Genomic DNA, 24,470 nt, shown 5'->3' on the forward strand with positions numbered 1-24,470 from the left:
ACAAACTTTCATCCTCTATTCCCTATTTTATTTTACACCTTTGAGGGTAAAACTTTTACAAAATTTGAATGTTATATTTATTTATATCAAATCAACAGCCTAAAATACGAGTATAAGTTTAAAGCTTCTAGCTCTAAAAATGACGATACTTCCATTGAACTTTTCATCCCCACCTTTCATTCTCCTATACCATTTTTTTCGCATTAAAAAGTAGCCTAGCAGTATGTCCTTTCTCAGACTAGATTATCTGTGTACTACATTTTATTTAAATCGGTTCAGTAGTTTTGGCGTGAAAGCACGACAGACATACAGACGGACAGACAGAGACAGAGCTACTGTTGCATTTATAATATTAGTATGGATTAAAACTAAAACCGTTAAATAACCGTTAAGATCCAAAATCGGACATTAAAGATATTTTAAATTTTTAAAGGTCATTGTCATCAATGCTGAAGCCAAAACTCTTTGGGTACATATTTTATGACAATAAAGCAAAACGTTAATTTAATTATGTAATTTAAGATTTCCAAAGGATACCAAAATCTGAACCCTATTCTTGTAATCCTGTAGTCCATTCATCTACAACGTGTTATATAACTGGCGTCCTACCGTTTAGGACCGTATAGAAATACATAGAGACATATCGTAGCCGAACTTATACTTACTGCTACGTAATTTTAAAATCGCCACACACTTGGGGAACTTGGGGAGGCCTCTGTCCAGCAACGGACTGCAATAGGTTGAAGTGAAGTGAGCTCCATGTTATACTCGTGTATATAAGCATAATATATACTACGCATTATACTATACTATTTTTAGTTTCTTTGTAAATCTAGATTATAGGGTTAAGTACCTTGTCGTACTCACGACAAGGGCTTACTGCTCAACTCTTGCATGTCAAAGAGATGACAATAGACTCTATTAAGTTCACTTATCGATCCTAGAAATATAAGTATATACTGTTTTTAACCGACCTCAAAAAAGGAAAAGGTTACTTAATTCGACCGTATATATAAGGTTTGTTCGGGGATAACTTCGTCGTTTATGAAACAATTTTTAATAATTCTTTTTTTGATAGAAAGGAGATATCTCAAGGATAGTACAGGATAAGGAGACGAGGATTTGATGATGGAATTCCAGACAAATTGAGAGAAACTAACTTTAACTGACTTTAACTGAGGTAGGGCACAGCAGGAATTTCCTGCTCAAAATATGGAGCAGCCCGGCTGGGGTAGTACCTCGACCTTACAGAAGATCACAGCAAAATAATACTGTTTTCAAGCAGTATTGTGTTCCTGTTGGTGAGTAAGGTGACCAGAGCTCCTGGGGGGATTGGGGATTGGGTCGGTAACGCGCTTGCGATGCTTCTGGTGTTGCAGATGTCTATAAGCTACGGTACTCGCTTACCATCAAGTGAGCCGTACGCTTGTTTGCCGACCTAGTGACATAAAAAAAAAAAAGAAAAAAAAAGAAACCTTCGAAAATCGTAGTGACGACAAGTGCTTTTGTTAATTTTTTTCGTCTAATCACGTTGTACTTGAAATCGGTTTTTTTCGTTTGCGAGCAAACACAATTATTATATAAAGTCATATGAACTCAACTGAGGTAGGGCACAGCGAGAAATTTTCTGCTGAAAATATGGAGCAGCTTGACTGGGGTAGTACCTCGACCTTACAGAAGATCGCAGCTAAATAATAGGTACTATTTTCAACCAGATGAGTAAGATGACCAGAGTTGCTGGGGAGAATTCGGGGCAGGGCCGGCAACGCGCTTGCAAATGCTTCTAGCGTTGCAGAATTTGTTGTGTAGTGTTAGTTTTTGAATTATATGAACATGTTCTTATTAAGGTCTTATGACTTATGTAAACCAATATAATTCAATAATTATTAACGGATGTTTTTAATATATGTTACTATTTTTTTCTACTAGATTAATTTAATTGTTTAATTAAAACCATTAACACTTATTTTATTGCTTTATATAAGATAACTTTAACTTGCTGCTGTCACCAATATATCAGATCAAACTACCCAACTCATTAGAAACTTGGACCGTATTTGAGTTTATTAAATCGATACCGTCGACGAGTTTCAAATTATAGTTACAATCTAAATTATTTTACGAGTGACTAATCAACGGTAGACAAACATATACCAAGATGATACTGTAAGTAATTTAGATTTAAAAAACTGTTATCATTAGATTTTTTTTTAGAATATATGTCACCGGAAACATTACCTGCCTAATTATTGGCAAATATCCGATTACACTAATAAACGAAATGTATGTACATAGTATGTACTGCGATGAATGTCATCGTCATATAGGGAGATTTTACGGAGGTTTCTAAGAAAGTAAATAATGAACATATATGCATAAAGTATATATGGATTAAACAAAACATATGTATGTAATGATAAATAAATAAAACAAGTATTAAATAACCTTAAAATTTAAAATTGCACCTGATATAACCATCTCAATCACGTTACCTGATAAACAAAACACAAAAAAGTACACAATCCATTTTTTTTTAGTAGCTATGACACCACAGACATGTTAAACTTACCCTATATTCGTTATCATATATTCTTCATGTATTAAATACTCTTCTTCTTTAAGTTCTCTTTTTGGGTCGAGGGTTAATGAAACAATAAAATACCAGTTACAAAATTATTAAAATACTAAAAGGCTACAATCATTTCTTAACGAAACCAGTTGAAGATTTAAATAAGTTGTTTTTTTTTTAAATTAAATTTTTTACTATTTTGAAGCCTTTGAACTTTTGGATTACTTTATATTTTTATTCCATCACTTTGATTTTTTTGAAATTCAGCTTCACACAAAAATTCATCAAATTTCGAATTGGTGTCACAAATTACGTTTGCCATAAGTAAATAAACAATAATATGCCACACAAAATTAAAAATTAACAAAAGTACAGGAGAAGAAAAAAATATTTTCACTCAAAATGTTTTTTTTATTTACAAGGGTTCAAATACACCTGTCAAAACTCACGGCCAACTCCACTCGTAAATAATTCTTGTTTTGACTAGGGTACGTTCCGTGAAATTTGTAACTTTTGTAATCTATTAGATTATAAGTTTAATAAACAAAGTGAAAAGTTATGACACCTGTTCGACCATTTTATTATCTTTTGACCTGGTCCCAACCCCACCAACCAAAATATGACGAAACCAATAATTGCACGCTTCATAAGTAGATATAGAAAAGACGAATGTCTAGCACAATTGCGAAAGCTGAAGATTACAGCAATGGATTTAGGTTTTGCATCCGGAAAAGTACCTATTCATTTCAATGATCACCTTACTAGTAACAACAAGGCTCTTTTGAAGCGTGCTAAATCTATTGCCAAAGAAAAACATTATAAGTATGTATGGGTTCGGAATTGTTCTATAATGGCTAGACATACGGATACCAGTCATATTATTCATATCAATAACGAAAAAGATTTAAACAAGCTTTAATAAATGTAATATGCAAACAATTGTATTTTGTGAGTTGCAGGTCATTTCTCTTCCTTATTTGTTTTACAATTTGTCTTATCTTTGCGTTAGGTTACATTGCTTTTATGATATTGGAATGTTGTTCTATTACTGAGGTTCAAATGGTTGGAGTAAAACTATTGAATAAAAATTGTTGTGTGTGCGTGGTGGACCGGTTGTCCGATGCTCAAAGATGGTTTATTCGTCACAAATCTGTACTTGGTTTTTGTTTTATCTTAAAGTGTCCTTATATACTTTTATCATATTCTTTTCCCATTACATGCGCGTTTTATTACAATTATACTGAAGCTATTATATACGTGATTGCTTACTGTAGAAATGGTTATGTTTAATAATCTATTGGTTTATTATCAAAACGTTCGTGGACTGCGTACAAAAACCAATTCCTTTTACCGTAATCTTTTGTCGTCAGAATACGATATAATAGCGCTAAGCGAAACATGGCTTCATCCAGGTATATCCGATATGGAGATATTCGATAGCCGCTATTGCGTCTACAGAGGAGATCGTAATTACGTCCAACGTGGTGTTACCTTGGGTGGCGGCGTTCTTTTGGCTATTGGTAAAAACATCCCGGTTCGTTCCTCTCGTGCTATAGATATATTGGGGGGTATTGCAGAAATAGTTGAGATTACTGTGAAAATTAATAACAAGGTATTATATATTTATTGCTGTTATTTCCCCCACCATACGCAACAGTACGATGCCTTATGCGAGTTCTTCGACATAGTTTCTTCTGTTGTCACGGAAAACTCGGAATCTGCTTGCTTAATATTGGGTGACTTCAATATTTCACATGCGCACTGGCAGAGTACCGACTCGTTTAAAATGAAATTGGAAAGAAATCAATACAGTGACAAGTTTATTTCTGCTCTAATGTCATTTCTAAGCTTCATTGACTCATATCAATTTAACGGTATTTTCAATAAGAATAATAGAATTTTAGACTTAGTTATGAGTAATCTTTGTTGTGAGTCGGCTCACTGTAGCGATGCTATGGTGGTGGAAGATCCACACCATCCTGCATTGGAAATAAAGGTTCACTACCAACATAGCGGCTTAGAATCGCAGCCACGGATTGCGCGACTGTTTCATAAGGCCAACTATGACGATATAAATAGGGCGTTAAGTGATTCTGATTGGGAAACATTGTATGGGACAGATTCTATCCATGATGCTGTGGGGGTCTTTTATAATATACTGGAGGCAGTAATTGTAAAATATGTTCCACAAAAAAATTTTAAACATAGGGATCACTATCCTCCTTGGTTTTCTGGATGTTTGGTTAAGATAGTTAAAGAAAAATCCAAATACCATAAAAAATGGAAAATTTACGGCCGAATAAGTGACTACGACTCTTTTCGCCTACTAAGAAAACGGCAGAAGGAAATACAGGAAAGTTGTTACAAGAATTTTTTGCTTGCTAATGAAACGAATATTAAAATGAATAGTAAAAATTTCTGGAGTTTTGTGAAATCTAAAAAGGCCGCTCCAGTTATTCCCAATTCTATGACGTATAATAGTATTTCTTTAACTAATGGTAGCGATATTTGTAATATCTTTAACGAATACTTTAAATCTGTTTATGAGCCAAGCTCAACATATTCTATCTCAACGAATTACCATAGTGCTAATAATGGTTTAAATAATATTTGTCCAATACGGTCGATTGATATATCAAGTGAAAATATACTTAAATATTTAGGTGCATTAAATATTGCTAAAGGATCCGGTCCTGATGGAATACCACCAGTATTTTATAAAGCATGTAAGGAACAACTTGTTAAACCTTTAATGTTTCTATTTAGGAAATCTCTCATAAGCGGTATCATGCCTACTAAATGGAAGGAATCTTTCATCGTCCCTATTTTCAAATCAGGTGATAAGCATAATGTAACTAATTATAGACCTATTTCCAAACTTAATACAATTGCTAAAATGTTTGAAAAAATCATTTACGATAGCATTTTACCTCAAATAAGACCCCTTATCATTCCTGAACAACACGGATTTGTTTCAAAAAGATCGACTGAAACTAATTTATGCGAGTTTATTCACAGAATTGGCTTTGCCATGGACCAGGGTTTTCAAGTTGATGTTATATATACAGATTATTCTAAGGCTTTTGACAAAATATCGCACCAAATTATACTAAATAAACTTATGGCGCTCGGAATCCATGGCGATCTCCTGCGTTGGATTGATTCCTACCTTCGTCATAGAAGTCAGGCAGTAACCGTCAAGGGCTACTGTTCGTCTTTTGTGCCCGTTACATCTGGGGTACCACAGGGTTCGCACTTGGGGCCGTTGTTATTTAACTTATATATTAATGATATAATATGTAATATTAAGACATCTAATGTCCTTCTTTATGCGGATGACATGAAAATTTTTTCAATTATAAAATCCCAAAAGGACTGTTTACTCTTGCAACAAGATTTGGACAATATTTGTCTGTATTGTGATTCAAATAGTCTTAAATTAAATGTAAAGAAATGTCATGTTATTACCTTTACTAGGAAACGACAACCAATAATTTTTAAATATCAATTAAATAATGAATTTGTAGAAAGGGTTTCCGTTGTCAAGGATCTGGGTGTATACATTGATTCACGGCTATCTTTCGAGTTTCACATAGAGTATATAGTTAATAAGGCTTACCGAATGTTAGGTTTCATTCTGAGAGTATCTCGAGATTTCATGTTTGTCTCGACTTACATACTCTTATATAGATCATTTGTGCTACCTATACTTGAATATGCTTCAGTGGTTTGGAATCCCCAATATAAAAAATACATTAATAAGATCGAAAAAATAAACAAAAAATTTTTGAAACATCTGGATCGCAGGAGTAAATTTCTTTTAAAAGCTGACTTGACTTCTCATCCTATTCAACCATTGTATGTTCGCCGATTAGAAAGGGATCAGTGCTTTTTATATAAAATTATTAATAATTATATTGATTCTCCCTTTTTATTACGTAACATTGATATAAAATGTCCACGTATTAGTGCTCGATCAAAGGAGTCGTACCATATACCTAAGACCAAAACCAAGTATGGTGGCAACACATTCATTCCACGTGCAACTTCATCATATAATAAACATTTTAAAACAATTGACCAGTTCTGGTGCTCACTTAATTTTTATAAGAGTAGGGTTAGAGAATTGACTTGCAACAAATCTTGGTGATGTCTGGCCTTTAATTTTTAATTTTTTGATTTTTTTAATTTTTTGATTTTTTAATTTTTAATTCTTTGTATAGTTGTTTCGTAATGTTTCTTCCTTTGCCTGTAGTTGTAGCCTTAATTTAGTTTTTAAATGCTAATGTTGATTTTTAACTTATTTTTAACAAATGTATTCTTGCTTTTAGTTTTGGCGAAAGCTGATCGTGTTAAACCTATTTGTGGACACAGTTTTGGTTTATGTATTATGTTTGTAACTTTAATTGTATGTGTTTATTTTTAACTGTTTGTGTTCCTTAACAATAAAATTAAAAAAAAAAAAAAAAAAAAAAACCATTTTATTGTTGTAAAGGAGGCATCGTCATAGAATTTTACATTTTATTTATTTTATTTTATTTAAAAATTTATGTACACGATATGGATAGCAAAAGGAAATAGCTCTTATAATCTCTCTAATTTTATTTTAATTTATTGCTTTTAATTTCAATACTTTTAAACAACAACAGTATAGGCTTAATTATATATATTTTTTATATAAATATTACGTAAATATAATTGGTACGTTAAGTTGCGTTGTTATAATGTAATTACTCTACGTGTATACTTTACTACCGAAATGAAAATAATATTTTTAATAATAAAAAATAGTTCATACAAACAACACATAACACACAGCAAACAAAGCTTCTGCTTAACCTTTTTTTTATATGCAGAACAAACAAATTGCAATATAATCTACTTGCCCTTTCCTAACTGTAAACATAAGTAAATAAATGTGGTTTTTAACATAGTTACTGTCTATTTCTAGACACGCAACTTAAAGCCTAAATTTTATTTAAATTGAAAAGAGTTTCTTAAACTAAAAGTATTTTTATATTTATAAATATAAATACTTTTGAACTTAATTTTAGATTTAAATATGAAATCATTTATACGCTCATTTAAATGCTATCATAAATCAAAAAATGGATAATAAAAATAAAAATAAACTTTTTTTACATTGGTATTTTTTTAGCGAGTTAATCAAACATAATTCTCGTAACAAGTACGCTTAAAGAATGTAAAAATTTAACTTTTGCAACTTCTTAAAGGGTACTAATAATTAAGCTTGCTTTAAAAACATTGACAGGCATCAACAATTTCTGAGGACCGCTTCCTCGCTTAAACCAATATCAATAATTGAAATACAAGTAATTCAAAGTAATACTTCATAACTTAATTAAATTTTACGTACATATTTACTAACTAATCTGTTAATTTTATTCATTTTCTTCTCTTTTGACGTAAACTACGCCTCAGTACGCAGCTTGTACAACAAACGTAATCAAGGATTTCGTTTGGAAAGGAGACAATTTTGTGGAATGGTCGCCTTGTTTGACTTTAATTAATTCGGGGCTTGTCAACGGTGAATGTAATTTCTGAAACGCGTCTGCCTGAAGCATGTTTCTCGTTACCGTAATCGTGTGACGTTCATTTAGTGTTGATGACATTTTGCGGTTTGAGCCCACAGTATGTATATATATGATCAGTCACCAAGATGGTATTAATTATTATATGGTGTAACATAGTTTACTTAATTGTACATTCTTTGTTTAATAGAATTCGGTTTAGAAACACTAATGTTTTTTCAAGTACAAAGTGAATAGCTGTGAAACCATATCGACAAGCGGAAGTTGATGTCAATGAACCTACAGAACATTATGTCTCAGAATGTCAACGTAGCTTCTCGCTTTTACTGATTCGAAATTACAGCAAAACTACTACATCTTTTACTATATATGATTTAATACAACAATATTTTAGAACAGATTACATAATAACATCTGAACCAATAAAATGTGACTGCAGCATTGAGTTTTTAGACTGTTTTTTTATCTTCTTAGTTCTCTTCTCTTCGTGGTAACCAATTAATGCTGAGAATTGAATAAACGTTCGAGGGATAGTAAAATAAAGACTTTCATGTCCGATAACCACATCATTGATCGAAGAGTTAAAGTAGCGTTATAAAATCATTTGTACTTTTCGTTTAAAGTTTTATTAATACTGAAAAATAAGATTTAACTAATATTTTGAGACTCAGAACTTCTAACGATTTGGCCTTATGCTTGAAAATTCGTAAACACTCATACCGTTAACTTTATTTATACTTTCTAAATCCATTGAAACTTTTGTCACAATGTTTAATAATGTCAGAAAATAATTTAAATGATATAACACTAACATTCGTTTATAATAATCTATTGTACTCTTGATACTCGCCATAATACTTATTTCTGCTATTACAATTTTTTGAAGTATTCTTGAACTTTGTAGTCGCGTCTTCTTAGAAATGGAATGGTAGAGCACGGCAGGAAATTTTCTGCTCAAAATATGAAGCACCCTAAATGGGGTAATACCTCAACTTTACAGAAGATAACAGCTAAATAATACTGCTTTCAAGTAGTGTTGTGTTCCTATTGGTGAGTAAGGTAACCAGAGCTCCTGCGGGGAATTGAGATAGGGTCGGCAACACGCTTGCTACGCTTCTGGTGTTGCAGACGTCTATAAACTACTATAAAAATCGCGTACAATCAGGTGAGCCGTACGCTTGTTGGCCGACCTACTTTTATAAAAAAAAAATATTACAACCTTTATATTAATAAACAACATTATATGCACAGCATTAGTTGTTAAATGTTCCGATTTATCCTATATGTGTCAATGTTCCTGTATTTTAATTTTATTTATATTAATAAAGACTTCACTGTTCACCATAAAAATGGCTGTATGGTTTATTGTGAGAAAATTGAGTGCATTTCATAAAACATATTTTTGACGCTGTACTTTCTACGCTGCTGCAATAAAATTACTGCATTTTATGCTACACATTTATTTCAAAAAGGCTTTTAAATTTCAACAGAGGTGGCTTTATCAACAGTGGCACATTTTTTATGTTGCAGATATAATATACAAGGTGAAAATTTGTTATGAAGCTGTCAGTACAATTCTATTTTGCATGTTGAGAGTTCGGTCAGTAAAAAATATGTATAGCCCGTTTGAAATAAATAAAATTTGTGTTGCAATTTTATGTAATTTATCCAAAATTTTTTGGCTTTAATACTCAATCGAATCAAGGCCTTTCTTTCCATTCGTATGTCAATCATTGGTAATATATAATATATTTATAATCTATATACTATATAATCTATATATTATATAATCTATATATTATATAATCTATATACGTGATACGTGAAGTTACAACTTTGTACCCCTTTTTACGAAAATTCCGTGGACGGAGGATTATGTAATTTCGCACACTTATAGTTTATATAGAGAAGGACTGCAGAATACCATTTTTTTTATTATGCATAAAATGTATTAAATCATTGAAAAAAAATACACGCCATGTATTTAACACACACACACACACACACATACGCATATTATACTATTTTGTTGATTGTCAAAGTCTGTAGTCAAAGTAAATTTTTTTAAAAAGGTTCTTTATTTTCATAAATTTTTGGTTTTTCTTAATTAAATTTTTTAAATTTCTACCTCTGGAAGACTACTAGTATAGATTAATAGACAATTATAGGCACAACAATTCTTAACTACGTGTATTAAATTCTCATCATTACAACCTATACAGTCCACTGCTGGACATAGGCCTCCACAAGTTTATGCCAAAAATAACGTGAACTCGTGTGTTTTGCCCATAGTCACCACGCGGGCAGGCGGGTTGGTGACCGCAGTACTGGCTTTGTCGCACCGAAGACGCTGCTGCCCGTCTTCGGCCTGTGTATTTCAAAGCCAGCGGTTAGATGGTTATCCCGCCACCGGTCGGCTTTTTAAGTTCCAAGGTGGTAGCGGAACTGTGTTATCCCTTAGTCGTCTCTTACGACACCCACGGGAAGAGAGGGGGTGGCTATATTCTTTAGTACCGTAGCCACACAGTACATTAAATTCTAGTAAGATGTATCTACTACCAAAAACTTGATAACTGAGATTCAATTTGCAATATTTTTAATTTCATATTTGCGATTTTGACACATAATGCTCTGTTGTGTAACAAAACGGTTATATACTTTACTAAACATTCATCAAGAAAAGAAATAATGTCCACATCTACAATTTATTTAACCATTAAGAAAATCCGCTAGAATAAGAAAGTTCGGGATTTCCCTTTAAACCTGCTTCTAGTTCCCATATATCCTTAACCGCAACCGCATTTGTAGCCCCTTTCGGTACTGAAAATGTTTATGTGACAACAATCATTTAACTTAAGTGACCCATACGGGCGTTTATGAAATATTTCGTTTAAGATATACCACGGAAAGATTATTGGTATTACGTAATAAATATTTTATCAACATCAAATGACGCTGGTGTTTCAATTGACAAAGGGAATGACTTAGCAATATTTTTAGAAAAGATATTAAGTTATGCTGGCGTCAACAAAAAGCTCTGAAGTGACCTAACATTAAAGTCAGCTTATGACACAGCGTGATAGATTGCCAACGGCCCGCGGCGCCCGGTTATTATTTATTAAATGCTTCAATTGTGGTAACACATTTTCATACAATCCTTCCCCTTCTGATGTCTATTTTAGCGGCTAAAAATAATATCATCATACAAAACACACACAATAAAAATATATTACTACGCTATAAAAAGATTTATGAGTATGATTACGAGAGAGAACCTAAATTATTAAGACACACTTACTTTTATGAAATAATTATTCATTTGTTTGTTTTTTTTTTTGTGTAATACAGACACATGATTGATTGATGACATCATAATTAGCTACGAGCGCCGACACGGTGAGTCGGAGGTACGGGTTCGATCCCCGCTGGAACGGTCGGTTTGATATGATATTAAAAATGTTAATAATTATTAAGGTAAGAATAGATTAAAACCTACTTAGATATAGTGATGTAGAATTAGTAATTCCTGTGATGAGAGCGTTCAAATAAACAAACAAACTTTTTAGCTAGTATAGACGCTGAATTCATTGTATTACGAACAAAGTTTCGTGATCTTTGTAATGTTATTATTCGTAACTTCACTTTTGACGACCGCTCTGGGTTAATGGTGTGTATCACAGTTTTGATTGCAGCTCGGAGTGAATATTTGTGTTTATACAAATATATATTTCCAGTCTGGTTGTATGTTCTTCTGGGTCCCTCCCCGTGCCTCGGCCGTGGATCGCGTCATGCTGTCGGTCCCGGTTGTTATCATAGATACCTGATAGCGATTGCTAATCATAGTAGGGAATATATCCGCCAACCCGCACTGGATCAGCGTAGAGAATTAAGCTCTGATCCTTCTCCTACACGGGGAAAGAGACCTATGCCCAGCAGTAGAATATTACAGGCTGAAGCAAAGCGTACCTCTAATTTGCTTACGTATACATATCAATAAAAAAAGCGATTATTTTAATATTCCAAAAAGATAGTCCAATTTAATTTATTTGTATAGATATTTTCTATGTAACATTTTAGCCATGTTGTATATCAGACTATCTAGTACATCTTCGAATGCTAATTTACTTTAATATTCACTCGCGCGAATCGCTAGTATAAATTCGTTTCGTAAAAATATAAAGCATAATTGGTAACGAACAAAAAACCAATTTATAGATTTCTGTGACACAAATTCATTTTCTTTTGAATTTCCGTTTCACTTCTGACGATATTGGAGTTATATTTTTTCAATTCATTTCGAATTATTAAAATTTCCGCTCACAGTGAACGTTAACCGTTTGCGATAAACTTTTTTGATATTACTCAGCACCCGGTGCACGTAAATCTGCCCTTACAGTGGTCTCGGTAACTTTTTCAATTTAACAGGTAAGGATAAATCGTTCATTCTTTTTATTTGAACATAGAACTGATATAAACTCTCTCCAAGTTTAGGCGAAGCGGTCTATTGTTTGTTCGTATTAACTTTGAAAATCTTTTGGTACGGAAGGTGAAGTGTATGGAATCTCTTTTTACAGTATGTCATAATGCTATCCTTAAAAGTTTTGATAGGTTCTTAAGTGAGTGGTGTGAAAACTTTTCTTTCATATTTAAAGCATATTTTTAGTGATCATTAAGAGAGTTTTTTTAATAGACTAACTCTTTTGTAGATAAATAAAAATGTATCAGTTATAATAAATATCAACTTTAATATTTCGTTAAAAAGCAAATGAAATAATACATTATTTCCTAAAACAGCGGTATGATAAATTTAACATAAGTCACAAAAGATCTCCTGTTTCCTCTCTCATTTCTTCAAATCAACGAATATTTAGCGACGTTTGAAAGTATCTTTAGGCTTTCTCATGTTTCTCCAAATACGCCAAAATGCTCTACATAAGCCGATGTCATTAAAAATTAAATATAATAGACCTCCCAACATGAATACTGTCATAAAGTATACAAATCCAATTGCAATTTTTGGTATTAAAGGTCCGAATAATAATACTCGTACATACTCCACCATGACAGCCTCCATACCCCTGCAATAGTAGTAATATAAATTAATAATTCTAAAACCAGTTACTATTAAAAGTTACATATAAAGTTATTAAATATACGTATAACAATATTATTAAAACGTCCCAATTGTGTAACTAAATAACATGCTTGCAAATGACACACAAATAGATAGCACATGAATCGATTTTATCTATCACACGGGAACAATAACAACAATTTATGAGTAGTATATTAAAATAACGCTAAAACGCTCTCTAACATATGTATACCAAAGAAATCCATTTAATTACAAACACTTTGCGTAACCATTACTTGAATGCCTTAATTTCAAACAAATTTGATACGTTTTCATCATTCTTTATTTCTCTTATAATGACCTACCTTAAACGTTTTCTATTTTACACTAACGCAAAGTTCTACTTACCAAAAGGTATGAGCTGTAATAAGTATAGCAAGTATAGAATCAAAAAGTTTATTGGGAATCAGAAGTCCACAGGGAATGAGTGCGACCAAAAGACCTGAAGTTGCCTTCTCAATAACCCAGAGCTTGGCGTGGTCGTGAGCCTTTTCTTCGTAAAACTTGACCTTGGTCGTACTAAATGACCGAATCTAAAAATAAACTTTGTTTTTATTGAATTATCATCATTTTTTTTTCGAGGTGTGTTAATTTTGCGTATTAAACGAGCTAGATACCAAGTTGAACTCATTAATTTTTTTCATCCAATCTTTATATTATTTATTATACCAATAATTATTTACAATTATTTATATTTATATAAATTGTTTGGATCATCCCGATTATGGACACAGACTCGTATACATAATTATTTTAATATTGCTCACAGAGTTTAAATACATCGATCTGTTTGAAGACATTGAAGTATGTTTTAGATCTTTTATACCAGTAACTAGGTCATTGCACTTTTTTAGAGGTACAACACTTAATTGCGTCATACTCCGTCGCAGAGGTGTACACATTAATGCTGAAAGAATATTAAAATTTATTTATTAAAATTATTTTTATTTTTAAGTAATTCAATACAAAACACAAGTGGGTGTTGTTGTTCTTAGTACCTACGCTGACAATCATACTACCGTTTACTACTCATTTAAACTTTGTTTTCTTATACATACATATATATCTAGAAACTTATTTTATAAAACTTTTTTGGTTAAAAAACTTCAACCACTTAAAATTGTTTTCATGAAGTTATAAAGATATTGTTACAAATACAAATACAAAGTCCACATTAACCTAATTTAAAGAAAAACATCTTACATCCGTTTTTGTTATACAAAAACGGAATCTTAGGAGTTATGGTTTTGTTTTATAATCAAAATTAAGGCTAGGCTTTAGATTAAGAACCGTCATTTCAATAAAAGATATAGATAGAGATAAAGATCTCTAAGTATCTCTATACAATTTTATAAAAGTAGTATTTTATAAAGTAGTCTGAAGTTACAAATAAAGTTTTAATTAAGTTCAAACGGAAAGATATCTTGTTTACCAAATCTCAATAATATCTATAAACGGTCTAATTTGGTGGTTATTTAGGTTAGGGTTATTTTTTTGTAACGAAATTATGTCGATAAACGGCCAAATTTTGAGCTTAGGTAATTCGACGGTTCTTAATCTAAAGCCTTACAAAAATTAATTTTATTTAACTTTTTGGCGATTACATTAAGCATAATTATACGTTGCAGAAATGAGGTTAAATTTTGTAAATTCAACAAGAATTTAAGGCGTAGCGAAAATAGACAAGATTCCACAAGCAACCTAGGTCGCATTGTGGGGACCGTAGCGACCTAATTAATTGCAAGTCTCAGTGAGGTCAGTCACATTTCTTGTGAAACAGACGCCAACCGTGTACTAACTGGCCTAAGAAACCATTCTGTATTTCAGAAGATAACAACCTTGAGTTGATATTATAATCCAAAATGCTAAATGTTGTAGAAATAGTCTACAATATTACCTGATCTTTTTATTAATGTGTATAACAGCATTATTTTCTGTAATAGAAATTATTAAAAGGATCTTTTCAGTGCTGTCAAACTGTCAACAATGAAAAATAAACTGAACGTCAAGTATCCATGTAGTACCAAAATATATATTCAATGTTACTAATATACTTGGTATTAAATTAAATCTAATATTATAATATTGTAAAATTTCGAAATAAATTTTTAAAGTAAAATTTCTTCACTCAAGTAAGCTTCAAATGCAATTTTAAATTTCCGTTTTACAAATGATGATAATATTTGACTCTAACAAATTAATTATGGTCAATCTAATATGTAAAATATTCTTGTGTCACTATGTTAGGGGCCAAACTCCTCCAAAACGGCTTGACCGATTCTTAAGAAAATTTTTGTGCATATTTGGTAGGTCTGAGAGTCGGTTGTAAACTATTTTTGAAACTCCTAAGTTATAAGCGTGGCCACCTTAATATATATTTTTTTGTGTCTGTTTCGCAATTTTTTTATTTTAATTTTGTTATGATTTGGCATTGAAAATACACATAACCCTAAATTATCATCCGTCTACAACCAACCCCTATTTTTAATAGCGGGAAAACAACGTTTACCGGGTCAGCATACATATATAAGGTGTTCGACTCTTCCTGCGTTCCTTCAAATTGGGGGTTCTGTAGGTGTAATAGATCACGTTCCACGTAAAAAAAAAATCCTAGACCCTTTTTAAATTTGACTTTGTTTAAATAGGTGAGATTAAATTAATTTTTGATGTATTAGTGTGACAAACTAGCTGTGCACCGCGGTTTCACACGCGTCAGTTTGAAAAAAAAAACTAGCATATAGCCTTTTTCAATAAATGGGCTATCTAACACTGAAAGAATTTTTCAAATTAGACCAATAGTTGATATTAGCGCGTTTAAACAACAACAAACTCTTCAGCTTTATAATATTAGTATAGATTTATTCTAATTCGATTAAAAAATGTAAAGAGGAAAAAATTTGCTCTACATAAAAATATTAATAATAATAATATTTAATATCATTTGGTAAACATGCTGAAATGAAATAACTGGAGTTATGATATAAAAATATACACTACCAGTATTATACCTCAAAATCCCTCATGCTGTATCCACCATCAGATCGTGTCACGTATTATAAGCTCGCATTGATCTCGCCACACATTTCAATACTATGCCTTTGGTGAACAGTGTTAGAAACCTTCTAAAATACGTGCATTGGCCACTCATTTAACAGAAATCTGACCAATTCATAATCATAATTAAGCGTATGTTAATTATTGTAACGGATAAGTAACGTTAGATAATGAAATATATTGGTAAATTATCTATATATATATGAAAATCAATCACATAAATTTATCTACACGTATAATTTCCGAACGGATATACCAAATTAGATAACTCTTTAGTTTTTGTATTCGTTATAGTCACATCAAGGTCAGGTTGGTTTTATAAAATAAAATTAAAATAAAATCGACATATTCACAAAAAAATGGTGGTACAAAATTCAACGTGTAAATTAGAAATAATAATATAAATAAACGCCTCACGTTCAAAATTGACAATAATTTAAACAAAAAAATATAACTAACAACTACTCAATTTATTGTTATATATAAATATTTGTTTAAAATATTAACTTTAACAATTTTTATGAGTAATACTGTGAACAGTGACACAAATTATTAGTTCTACGTAACTGACGGAGGGCGTTATCTTCGCTCTTCCGAAATAGCTTAATCATAATATATTCAAAGGAAATATCTCACTCGTTAAGTTTACAAAAGCAAATCATTCTAGGTGCCATTTTCCACCGAGAGGACTTCTATTGAACGTTGACAATGCTGTCTGTCGGTGGACGGAAGCCTATTGTTATACTCGGAAGCTATTATTGACATTATTTAAACTCCTATTGAAAGTTTAAATAAAAAACCTTTTATTAACTTTTTTACTACAAAATCGATAACTAATATGTCAATTCCAGATCCTTGTTCCATTGCAAGCGTTTATCTAAAAAACTAGCTGAGAAAATGAAATTGTGTTACTGCATCTTTATGTTTTGAAAAATTTCACACAAAAAGAGTAAACATTTCTTTTGTACACATATAAATGCGTATGCTGTCTGGTAGAATAAATATTTTCAAAATTAAAAATAATGAAAATTCGTATTAATTTGGGCTTATTTAAAAATTTAGCATTTAACTGATGGCTGACAAAAGTTAAAAATGTATAGGAATGAATGGAACTAAGAATTGGACAAAAACTAGCTTATTATATCTGCGATTTAGGTTGATAGTACTGTAATTGATAAAAGTAAAATGTTGTGTTTTATTTAATAACAATTATATCAAATTTAGCATGTATTTTTTGTTTCATTTTGTCGATTAAAATGAAAAAAAAAGCCCACAAAATAGTACACAATTATTTATTTTCGTTGTTTCATTGTCGTTACATTTTGATTTACATATTTACAGAACATATATTTAGCCGTTTATGACATCGTCATACCAATTCATTTCTGGATTAAAATAGCAATTTTATTTTATTTCAGACATTATTTACAGCCTTCGCATTGCGTCAAATTGAAATCAATTTCGAAATAAATACGCGTTACTGAATCCGGACGTTGTGTAGCGCTGATAAAGCACACTGACTCGCTGACCGTTCTGAGTTTCATAAAATCGCCATACCTATTCGTTGCAGGATTAAAGTACCAATTTTCTTGGTCATTATTTATAGCGCTGCGTCAAAGCCAACGGTCAATTTCGCAATCAAGGGGCGTTACGCAGATTCGTGTTTGAGCTATCGTGGCGCTGATGGAACGTTCTGGCGATGGCTATGTCGGCTCAACCATTGTTTACCTGTCAACGAATTCACAACTAACGCAACACAGCTAATGTCCTACGCTTTACCGAAACATAAATGTTAAAAGTAATGAAAAAACAAACTACTTTTAAATAGGTTCTGAAATCGTTCTGTTGTTTTTATATTTATGTCATCAAAGGAAATATTTTACAATTTACTTTCATATAAAAATTAGCGAACATATTGAAAGCTTTTGTAAGGAATTTCGTCATGTTATACGCGAGTAGCTGTGAACGCCGAAATTAAATTCTTGTGCGGCTTATAAAAAAAGTAAACCTTTGGCATGCTTTGTTCAAAATATGACGGATAATCGATATCTGAAGAATTACTGGATACTGAAAATATGTATTTAGCACGCTAAAGCTTGGTCATATTTTTTGCACATGGACGGCCACAAAATATCACAACAATGTAAATATGTTTTAATCTCTTTTCAGCAACCTTTTTTTTAAATTTAAATATTAAAAATGATTATTATTTATTTTGTCATACAAGTGTCAAAATTGATATAATTTGTAAAGGAAATTTGTCAAATGCGAGGAATCTTATCTAATTTGAAAAAAATATTCGTAAGTAATGCGAAGCGATATTTTCGCACGAGCTATCGTTTATGTGATGAAAATAGTACGGATAATGACGATATCGGTAACCCTTTTTGTCTCAAACCGATCGAATATGAGAGCCATACCTTGAGGAAACATGACAATTTAAAGCGTCAACGTCTTTATGAGTTCGGCTTGTATGTTGCCGCTTGCATGCCTAAATACGTACAAAAGATCCAAATGCAGCACACTGACGAGCTGGAAATTTTGATTGCGCCTGAAGGCTTTCATCCCGTTCTAACATTCATGGCTTATCATCAGAATGCTTGCTTTAATCAATGCTCTTTGGCGACTGCGATCGATGTGCCGAGTAGAGAATATAGATTCGAAGTAGTATATAATCTCCTCAGCTTACGATACGGCGAGCGTGCAAGGGTAAAAACCTATACAGATGAAGTCACTCCTTTGCATTCGGCTGTTAGCTTGTGGGGTAATTGTAACTGGTTGGAGAGAGAAATGTATGACATGTTCGGAATCATTTTCACTAACCACCCAGATCTACGAAGAATTTTAACGGATTACGGCTTTCAAGGGCATCCTCTCAGGAAAGACTTCCCGCTTACTGGTTACACAGAAGTAAGATATGATGACGAACTGAAAAAAATAGTATACGAACCGGTAGAATTCGCTCAGGAGATGCGTGATTTTCAACTTCAATCTCCGTGGAGTTATTTGAAAAACTTCCACGAAGGATATAATAATCCTCCAACTGAAAAAAAGAAATAGTATAAAACTTAATTCTTTTATGTTTATTGGTTTTATTTTAATTTATTATAGTACACAAATGTAGCAAATTACAAGTACGTCTTTTATTTATGGTATAATACGACTGCTAAAGATTTTCAACTGCAATCACCGTGGAACTATTTGAAAATTTTCATGAAGGATACCATAACACTCCGCCCGAAAAAAGGAAAACGTAAAATTTTAAAGAATACTTGTGTTATTGATTTTATTTTAATTCATTATACGAAATATAACAATAAACACTCAAGGTCGTGAGCAGTCTGAGGTAGGTAATATAATAATTTTGGCAAGAACTTATAAAAGAATTATGTTAATAAATGTACAACGTTCCCATACCACATGGCGAATATATATGGAATTATATATATATATATATATATATATATATATATATACGGATCGAATATTCTTGTATTTTAGTGAGTCTGTGCTATAAGGTGCACGTAGTTCGTAACCATTTGTGGTTAAACATACAAAGGACTCGTTACGCACTGCGGTAAATTATGCAGATAATAAATGGGTATATATAGACGATGGGCGACAACAAATATAACGAAATCTAAATTAAGCACACATCACTATCAGATGAATGAAAAATTTAATCAATGAAGTCGCGTTAGTAAATTTAATAGATCTTTTTTGTTTAAATATAAACCAAATAAATTAGGTTTTATTAGATATAATTTGAAATATTAGTCCACCAGAGGTAGCGTTCTATGAATATAATAAAATGTTCATTCTTTTAGTATTAACTTCATTTCTCATCAAATAAACACGTAACCCCATTCGTCGGTCACGTAGCGGCGTAAAATATATTCTCATATAATAACAACATTTCTTATCTATGCTGGCACTTTGAGTTCAACGCTTGAGCCTGTAATATCCCACTACTGGGAATAGACCTCTTTCCCTATGTAGGAAAAGAATCAGAGCTTAATCCACCACGCTGCTCCAATGCAGGTTGTCTGGTATTCTCTACTATGAGTAACGATCGCCATCAAGTGTACATGATAACAACCGGGACCGACGGCTTAACGTGCTCTCCGAGGCACGGTGGGTCTCCCACAAGGACTGCACTAACAACCAGACCATGGCAAACGTTTGTGTCTGTATGGCCAATACAAATGTTTGTTATGTGCGGGGATCGAACCTGCAACCGCCAGCACAACAGCCACAAACTAGTGCTGTGATCGTTGCGCCAACGCGTAGTTAAAGTCGTCGTTGTCAAGTCGACAGTAGTAGGAAAGCTAAGATGAGTAAGTATAGTTCTTATTGTACTTTACCAAATTTAACTTAAGTTTAATTTATTCTATCGTAAATATAGAAATACATATACGTTTAGGCATTTAAAGTGGATCTCTAGTTAGTGACATATTATCTTTGGTCAACACATTTTTAAGAATAGTGTTATAGTAATAACCAATCTTACTATTTAAAAAAAACTCGTTGTAAAAAAATATATCAGCCTGTGCACTATAGAAATTTGTAAGTATTTTAATTGCATTTAACCTTTTACAATTATTTATTGTTTTTTTTTTCTAGATTTCTAAAGAAAAAGACTTCTGATATGTAACTGTTATCTGCGTCTGAACCATCGACATTGTTCTACGATAAGGTATCCCGCTAATTGGGGACTTATCAATATCAGAAAATCTTAATAAACCTAGTTTCGTAACGAGATTACGTTACACGGTTACGTCGTAGGTTTTATAAAATATTTACGTATAAGTTTTAACCTTGTATTTTTTAATCAAGAGTTTTTATCTTAACTCTTAATTATTTCAAAAAAAAAAATCAAAAATGTTTTTATTATTTGTTAACAATGTTCGTAACATTTTTTTACACACCATTTTTATCGTAAATCTGTTTTGATTTACCTTTTAATTTATTTATACTTTGCTAAAACTACATAATACATATTAAACATAGTTTTAAAATAGTTACAGAGCATCTAGTTACGACGGGCGAACTTATTTATATATGCTATTTAGCCTTTTCTTCCTGATAACTCAACCTATGTGAACTATATACTTCACAATATGAGCGATATATGTTATATGTATAAAAGTACAGATGATCTCCCATGAGTATACAGCGTACGTAGCATGATATATTATAGTTATGCTACGGAATTCTTAAATAAAATACTCCTTCTGCGAAGAGGTAATGACGCAGAAGGAGACCGCGGAGCGGGCCAGAGAGGAAGACGCCTCTGCTGGCCCACTCCGGCGCAGACGTACGGGGGCAAGGAGAAGGCGGTTTGCCCACCTCCTCCCCCCCTCGTAATAGTGGGGTCGGCGGCCGATAGTCGGGGGACTTCGGCCGGCCGGACGACACGACCCCATACGTCTGAGGGGTGGCCTTCTTGTGAGCGAGGCCACCCCACCATCATGCCGGGGCCCGGAAGCTTTGTCCGGGCCCACCGCTGAGGCGAGGTGGCGAATGCTAGCGCGACCCCTCTCGCCCCACCCAGGCGGATGACTGCTAACACGTGGTGGTTTTTAGTCAGTAGGAGTCTGACATAACCCTCTGGCGCCCCCGCGCTGGAGGGTATCCATGATGGATTTTCCCCACGTAAAAAAAAAAAAAAAAAAAAAAGTGTTGTTAAAAGTACCATTCTTATATTGTACGTTACAGAATAATAAATATAAAAATCATGATTAAAGTTTTACTATTACAACGAAACATTAAATGTCGCGTCGCGCAGAGTCATGCACACATCGTAAAAATGCTCCGCTAGCAAATTGATGACACTTTCGAGGTTCCAATTAATTAACACCGAGAGAACATAGAGTTCTATGTATGTATATTAAATACAAGATTTATACATTAGAAGCATTTTTATTCCTAATGCAATATTGCCAAACTACTGAATACTGAAACGTAATCTTGTGCCATATTTTACAATCACAATACGACGTACACTATTCCTCAAAGAAAGACAGAAATGTTTTAGAGCAATGCTGAATAGTTTATTTTTTGTTATCGACCTAACAACTGTAAGTGCAAAAGCTAGTTCCTGTGAGTACTTCTCTAATTCGTCAACTATATGATCTATATAAACAAAAATGAATGTTGCTAAGCGCATAACTCGAGAATGGCTCGACCAATTCGGCTAATTTATTTTTTTGTATGTTCCTTAAGGCCCACAGAAGGTTTTGGTATTAAAAAAAAAAAAAAAAAAAAAATTATAAAATTTAATACATTTTTACTATTAGCTTTCTACAGAACGATGTTTTTTTTTTTTTCTCTTATACCTCCGACATGGGGGTCGGAGCCTGTGCTAATCTACTCATTCATACCAGTTCTCGCGTCTATGCCTCTCGCACTTTCATTCCTCATACTAGTTCTTTCTTTCATTCTGTCCACATTCACACACTGGGTGGATTCCCATCTAGTCTATTGCTTACTTCTACTATATTACTTAAACTAATAAACGCTTGGGAAATGAGTGGGGTTTAGGTATAATAATTTTATTTACAGGGTTTGTTTTTTTACAGAACGATGTCTGTCCAGGCAGCTAGTACTCAATATTTTTACAAGCTAGATGGTATCGATATTTCATATACAATGACAGGCACAAAGTATACAAGCACAAAGTCTACTAAAGCGTATTATCCAATACGCTATTTTCATATACTTTTCTATTGTACTGATTTTTGTTACATAGGTTCTGCTTCAAAAGGATGCGATGTCTATTGTCATATAAAACTCTTAGAATATTTTGTATTGTATAATATATGTTGCAGAAAAATGCCGTAAAGGAAAGTTGTAGAATTTACCAACACTGGTACAATAACTATTTTATAAGGAGAAACCATGTTCCACACTCTTACGATAGCAATTTTATAAACATAATAATGTATGGTTAGTAAATCTGTATACATTTGTATTTTTTTAACTTGATTTCATCCATAATATGTGAATCCTAATATATGCTGATAAAAGCACGAATACATCATAATTATGAAACGCTAAATGTCTTGGGATATTATATTTACCACTTGGAAGTTACTTGCTCCAATAGTAAAGGCACTGTATACGTGGGGGATTGAAGTCGAGTAAGGTCTCACAGTTGACAAATACAAAAATATATGTTACAATATATCCTACATGCATACATACATATTATTTTTATCACGTACTAGTAAAAATCCACACACACACACACACACACACACACACATAAATTTTAAAACTCCTTACATTCGGGTTTAAAAGTTGCAATTTTCGTTATTTTAAGTATTTGTACCATATTAAACAATTTCGTTTCTTTTTTTAACCTCAAGTAACAAAAATACGAAGTAGAGTCATTTCTCTTTGTCGCTCAGTAAATAGCTCTAGGGAATGTCACAAATCTCGGAAAGTCACAAAGACCTTTTTGTCTATGTGCTCCAGTAGCTTTTGTTAAGATAAATATTTTCTAATTCTGCTGATGTAACAATCTTCCTAATATCATTACCCCAGTAAATTCATATAATATGAAAGTATTATGGAATTGATATGTCGATCTTAAGCGACGTCCTTCGTGTCTACTTCAATATAATATAAATATTTATTTATGTATTCCTTATCAATAATATCTTTATTTTAAAAAACTTTGTACTAATCTCACTACTTTTGATATTGTTGCCACATTATCATTGTAATTGCCATTTTAATGTGGCAACAATATCAAAAGTAGGGAGATTAGCATCTTTTGCCGAACTATTTGTAGCCTGCATTTCAGCTACCAGCACCATTATCTTTGCGTATTTATTTATTCTTACATAGTATAAAACGAGTTTTTCTAATAAATTATGCATGTATTATACTTGTAAACCTTCTTCTGGAATCACTCTATTTAGTAAAGAAAACCGCATCAAAATCCGTTGCGTAGTTTTAAAGATCTAAGCATACAGATAGCGGGAAGCGACTTTGTTTTATTCTATGTAATTAGGTACTTGAAATATAATTATTGTTTCTTCTTCTTCTTAAGAAGACTCCCAGTTTTCAAATTATTAACATAAACATGCAAAGATAAGATATAATATGGTAACAAGACTAATATCAGCGAATATAAAATATTTGATTTGCAATA

The 24,470-nt window shown here is 32.3% G+C and overlaps 3 protein-coding genes across 3 annotated transcripts; 2 read left to right on the plus strand and 1 right to left on the minus strand.

The window, feature by feature from the left end:
• Window positions 1-3,188: 3,188 nt before the first annotated feature.
• Window positions 3,189-7,877, plus strand: LOC123653788. Its single transcript, XM_045589771.1, has 3 exons — window positions 3,189-3,441; window positions 3,940-5,807; window positions 7,842-7,877. Exons 1-3 carry the CDS (start codon window positions 3,189-3,191, stop codon window positions 7,875-7,877), a joined length of 2,157 nt encoding a protein of 718 aa, XP_045445727.1.
• Window positions 7,878-12,846: 4,969 nt separating this feature from the next.
• On the minus strand, window positions 12,847-14,148 carry LOC123656965 (succinate dehydrogenase [ubiquinone] cytochrome b small subunit, mitochondrial-like). The gene is made up of 3 exons (XM_045592574.1): window positions 14,023-14,148; window positions 13,604-13,788; window positions 12,847-13,199 (listed from the first exon to the last, which is right to left on the minus strand). The coding sequence occupies exons 1-3, from the start codon at window positions 14,131-14,133 to the stop codon at window positions 12,989-12,991; spliced, it is 507 nt and encodes a 168-aa protein (XP_045448530.1). The 5' UTR covers window positions 14,134-14,148; the 3' UTR covers window positions 12,847-12,988.
• Window positions 14,149-18,574: 4,426 nt separating this feature from the next.
• Window positions 18,575-19,369, plus strand: LOC123653793 (NADH dehydrogenase [ubiquinone] iron-sulfur protein 3, mitochondrial-like). Its single transcript, XM_045589777.1, has one exon. The coding sequence runs from the start codon at window positions 18,575-18,577 to the stop codon at window positions 19,367-19,369; it is 795 nt and encodes a 264-aa protein (XP_045445733.1).
• The last annotated feature ends 5,101 nt before the right edge of the window (window positions 19,370-24,470 follow it).

Source organism: Melitaea cinxia, chromosome 1, assembly GCF_905220565.1.
Source record: "Melitaea cinxia chromosome 1, ilMelCinx1.1, whole genome shotgun sequence".
NCBI lineage: Eukaryota > Metazoa > Arthropoda > Insecta > Lepidoptera > Nymphalidae > Melitaea > Melitaea cinxia.